At 59.5% G+C, this 4816-nt stretch overlaps 1 protein-coding gene across 1 annotated transcript in view; it reads right to left on the minus strand.

Annotated features, from left to right (window-relative positions):
• Positions 1–478: 478 nt before the first annotated feature.
• The window catches only part of GLP1R (glucagon like peptide 1 receptor), a 57026-nt gene continuing 52688 nt past the window's right edge, over positions 479–4816 (minus strand). Inside the window, exon 14 of the mRNA XM_006775894.2 lies at positions 479–727. Within this exon, the coding sequence (XP_006775957.1) occupies positions 560–727 (168 nt within the window). The 3' untranslated portion in view covers positions 479–559. The remainder of the gene's footprint in view (positions 728–4816) is intronic.

The raw sequence follows: 4816 nt of genomic DNA on the forward strand, positions 1-4816 counted from the left end.
TAAAAACAGCTGCTGGTCGCAGCCCCAACAAACTCTGCAAAGAGAAGCTGGTGGGAAGCTGAGGGGCAGCTGAGGGGAACCAGTGACCCGGACACATGCACATCATCCCTGACCGAGGAGGCCGATGGGCTGGGGCCCCCACCCGAGGCGGCGGCAGCTGCATTACCCAGCTCTCGTCTGGCTGAGGTTACGTCCGCCTCTCTCAGGACCACCTCCTCCGACAGCCGCAGTCCCACTAATAAGCCATTGACCTCAAGTTTGAGTCTGGGGCTGATTTGCTGCTGTCTGGGGGAAGCCCAGGGGCCTGTGGCTTAACGGGAAGAGATCCTCATTTTAGCAGCAATAGCTTTTCCTCTCTTCCCGCCACAGTGATCAAATTAGCAGCTGCTTCTCCTCAGAGAAAATGTGTCCGCGTCCCGGAGGCATTGCCCATTTGCCTGTCTGATGGGTTGGGGAAGGGGCAGCAGGGGGAGGGGGGGTGTTTGAGAGCCGCTGTCCCTCCCTTCCCCGGCCCCATCCGGGAGGGTGTTCCCCCACCTGGGAGGGCGGTGCCGCAGGCTTAGCTGCAGGAGGCCTGGCAGGTGGCGGAGTACACGCTGCTCCCCACTGTGCCCCCGCTGCTCAGGCTGCTGGTGGGACACTGCAGGGGCTTCATGCTGCTGTCCCTCTGCATGTGCAGGCGCTCGAGCCGCCAGCGCTCCCACCTCTTCCGGAACTCCAGTTGGACCTTCCGTGGGAAAAGGAGGGGGACAAAAGCCATCATGCAAACCGACTGCCCACAGGATGGCCGTTATTACATTAGCAGGAAGGGAAGCATCCACTGCATTGCATTAAGAGACACAAGTCAAGGCCTTCGGGCGCCTAAATTAATATCCCAATAAAACTGTTTATTGTTGTCTCCTATTTTCCGCCTGAACTCAGGAGGGAGATGGGCTTGATGGCTCAGTCGGTCCCTTCCATCTCTAAACTCTGACTCGCCAGGCACCTTTACAATCCATCTCGGGACCACTTAGCCGAAGAGAACAGGAGGGAGGAAGGCGGGGAGGCGAGGGGGAGAGAGAATCTGACTCTTCAGCTTGGACGACAGAGGAGAGGGAAGCATGCCCCCCCCCCCTTCACGGTGCCGCCCCAGCCCTTCTAAACGCCCCGGGCTTCAGGGGAGGGAGCAGCAGTGAGGAGGGGGCCGTGGACGAGGGCTTCTCTGCCTGTGCTTGAACTAATCCCATCCAGGAACCAGTCCCGACCCGACCCCAGGGGTGCGGCCAGTTGAGGTCAGTCAACCAGGACCCCTGCTGCGCTGGGCTCCGGCTCCATTGGGAGAAGCCTTCTCAAGAGGCTTGGTGCTTCGGGACCCCATTGTTGGGCACAGAGATCAACTCCAACTGACACTGTAGATCCCCAAGTCTCAATGGGCTCATGGCTACGCCCTGGTGATTCAGGTCCCCCGGAGGCTGCTGGGACCTGCCATCCAGCCCAGGGCGCCTGGAGGGCTCCTCTGGGGACGTTCCCATAAGTGCTTCCCAGAACTTCTCCTGTGTCCCACCCTGGCACCCAGGCCTCCCCACACCCGAATGTTCGGGTCCTGATTCCTCCCTTTCCGGCCCCCGCCACCTGGATGGCCAGCTGCCAGCAGCTGGAGGAAGCAGCTCGCTGCCAATGCCCCATCTGGCCCTGCAAAAACACCCCTCTTCTCCTGCTGCTGCAGGGCCGACATCTACCCAGCTGAGCCCATCAACACCGCTCGCCACCCCTTAAAAGAATGTCTTCTGCACTGAGTGGAGAGGAGGTGCCAAGGGCCTGCCTGCCAGGACGGGCCAGGTGCCCCAGGCCACGCCATGGAACCCAGGCCCGGGTGCTGAGGAAGGGGGAGTGGACACGTGTAGCCCTGCCACGCGCCAGCTCCCTGTCCAGCAGAGTGTGTGGAGTATGTCCTCACAGCTGCGACGGGGACATCTGAGACAATGGTGGCCTCTGCAGCAGCCATTAACTGGGGGTATGAGGGGAGAGATGGTAAACTGAGGCACATCCATGGGCAGCCACCCCGGGCACTGAAGGGGTCTCTTGGACCCCAGCAGGAAACCGGACAGGACCAGGGCTCCCCAGTGTGCTGGCACCATGCCTCTGTGCTCATCAGCCGCGGCACTTTTCCCGCACCTCCACTGCGGTCCCTCTCATTACACAGCATCGGTTACTGGGAGCTACTTCATGCAGCATTTTCCATGGATTATTTTAGTTAAATTTCACAGCAACCCTGTGAACAGCCCCTGGCAGAGGGCACTGAGGTGCATGGTAAATAAGGATTTCTCTGGGCCCGGCTGGCCTGGCTCAGTGGTGGAGCCAGGAGGTCACAGTTAGAGTCCCGTTAGGGCACATGCCCGGGATTGCAGGAGGCAGCCGATCAATGATTCTCATTAATGTTTCTATCTCTCTCTCCCTCTCCTTTCCTCTCTGAAATCAATAAAAAAAATCTATTTAAAAAATATTTCTCTGGGTCTCAGCCAGGATTTGAACTGATTGGGGCTGACTCCAAAGCCAGTCTCCTAACCGTCGCCCCTGCCTCCCCTGACTCTCTCGGCCATACTTGTTTCTGCCCCCCCACCCCCAAATCAGGTGGGAGCACCAGCACCACACCTTCCTCACCTCACTTGTGCCGAACCTGACACAGTGCCCGGCATACAGTCGGTGCTCAATAAGTGTTTCTTAAAGGAGCCGAATGAATGAACAACAAATAAGCACCTGATGTTGGGCTCCTTGTTACTGGGTTATTAAGATGGAGCCACAAGGACAATGACCAAGTGTGGACCCATTCCAGTGCTGCACCCCTAAGTTCACCCCCATCCCTGCCTCCCACAGCCTCTCTGGCTGGGCACCGTGCCAGGCTCTGGGGTTGGGGGTGAACTGGTAAAGCTCATTCACCACCATCTGCACTTGGGGAGAGAGGCAAGGTGCCTGCCGGCCACACAGCCAGGCAGTGTCAGAACGGGACCAGCACGCAGGCTCCGGAGTCAGAGAACAGGAGCCGCCACAAGTTCACCCAGGCCACCCCTCCCTGGGCCTGCTCCCCGCCCATCGGCCACAGGTGCCGGGCAGCCACGCAGGACCAATGCCCGGGCCATCTTTTCTCTTTGGGTCACAAGCACCTGGCATTGCCATGGTAACCCTGGGCCTGGAGGACAGGCCTCAGCCCAGGAGCCACGGGTGCCTTTGAGGCCCAGGGATGGTGACAGGTCTGTCCTCATGCCGGGAGCTGCAAGGCCCGAGGCGTCTCCATGAGGGTGTAAAGGCGCACTGGGGGCCTCCTGGACCCCAAGGCAGGAGCCTGGGAGAGCCCCTGAGAGAGGCCAGCCGGGATCTGGTGATCAGGGGTCAAGTTATTTGCCAAGAGCAGAGCGGGGGGTATGTGCCCATCCCTCCTTCACCGCTGAGCTGGGCTGGGGGGCGAGGGGCGAGGAGGGAGGTGACAGGGTGACTGGGCTTAAAGGGCTGGAGTCAGGAGAAGTGACTGAGACAGGGTCCAGGTGAGACGCTCCACAGAAGTGGTGGGGAGCCATCTCCCAGGTGCGTGCAGGTGTAGGGGGTGAGCGTGTGCTGCCAGCAGGGCTCTGGGGGAAGGGGAGGGATAAGTGGGAAATGGGACTGGGGGATCGAGTGAGAAGTGGCAGCAAGGAGCCCCATTCTCTCCTCACAGGCCTCTGCCCCCCTGCCGAGCACACGTGGGAGGGGATACCCGCCACCCTGCCCGTCCCCCAGAAGGTAAAGCAGCAGAGCTTTGGGCCAGGTGGCACACCACCCCTCTGGCCGTGCCATCCCTGCAGGGAATGCCAACCCTCTGAGTGTCCTCTACACCCGCCTTCCCTCCTTGCCTGGCCCAACCCACCCCAGAGTCTGGCCAGCCCTCTGAGGCCTGCCCTGATGATGGGCAAGGACCTGGTTATGGGCCACCCTGTGCCTGGGGCTGCCTCCACCTCCCCAGTCCCAGCAGCCTTGACGCATGCGTAGGCTCCCTCCCACAGCCTGCGAGCTCTACCACCTTCTAGCCATCAAGTGGGGGCGATTCATTCCACTTGGTGCAGACTAAATTTTCTCATCTGTAACATGGGGGTAACATCTGCTATGCAGGATTGGATTCAGTAAAACCCTTGAGCACCTTATACACAGCAAGCGCTCCGGAGGTGTGTCCCTCCCTTTTAGAGATCCGAGTCCACGCCCTGTGAGCATTATTACCTCCTTTTTGTAGACGAGGAAACGGGGTTCAGAGTGGGCCTGTCACTCACCCAGTGTCATACAGCTCACTAAGTGATGGGGCCTGGACCAGAGCGGAAATCTGATGCCATTGCCCACATCCTTCATCCTTCCTGCTGCATCACATTGCTTCTTTGGGCATCTCATAGATCCCTGAAGCTCCAAGGTCCCCACCGCTGCTCCCCTTGTCCCCCACGCCCAGAGCAAAAGTACAATTTGCATGAACATGCAGACCTCCGAGCTCCAATCCTGGACTCAGTGACACAGAAACCACATGGAGAGCTGGGTCTTTGACGAACAGTGTCCCTGGGTCACCTGAGCTCCAGCACAATGAGGCAAGCCCTCACCTGGAGTGACCTGGATGCAGTTATCAGAGGCCTCAGTCTCCCCCCAGACTGTGGGGAGGGGTGCCTACCTTCTCTTCCCTGCTGGGGGTCAGGCCTCTTGTGGAAACTTCCCCAGGCGGCCCTGTGCTGCCTGTGGGACTGTTATTTGTTTTCTCCCCTGGAAGACGTGTGTGTGTGTGTGTGTGTGTGTGTGTGTGTGTGTGTGAGAGAGAGAGAGAGAGAGAGAG

Source organism: Myotis davidii, unplaced genomic scaffold, assembly GCF_000327345.1.
Source record: "Myotis davidii unplaced genomic scaffold, ASM32734v1 scaffold289, whole genome shotgun sequence".
Taxonomy (NCBI): Eukaryota; Metazoa; Chordata; class Mammalia; order Chiroptera; family Vespertilionidae; genus Myotis; species Myotis davidii.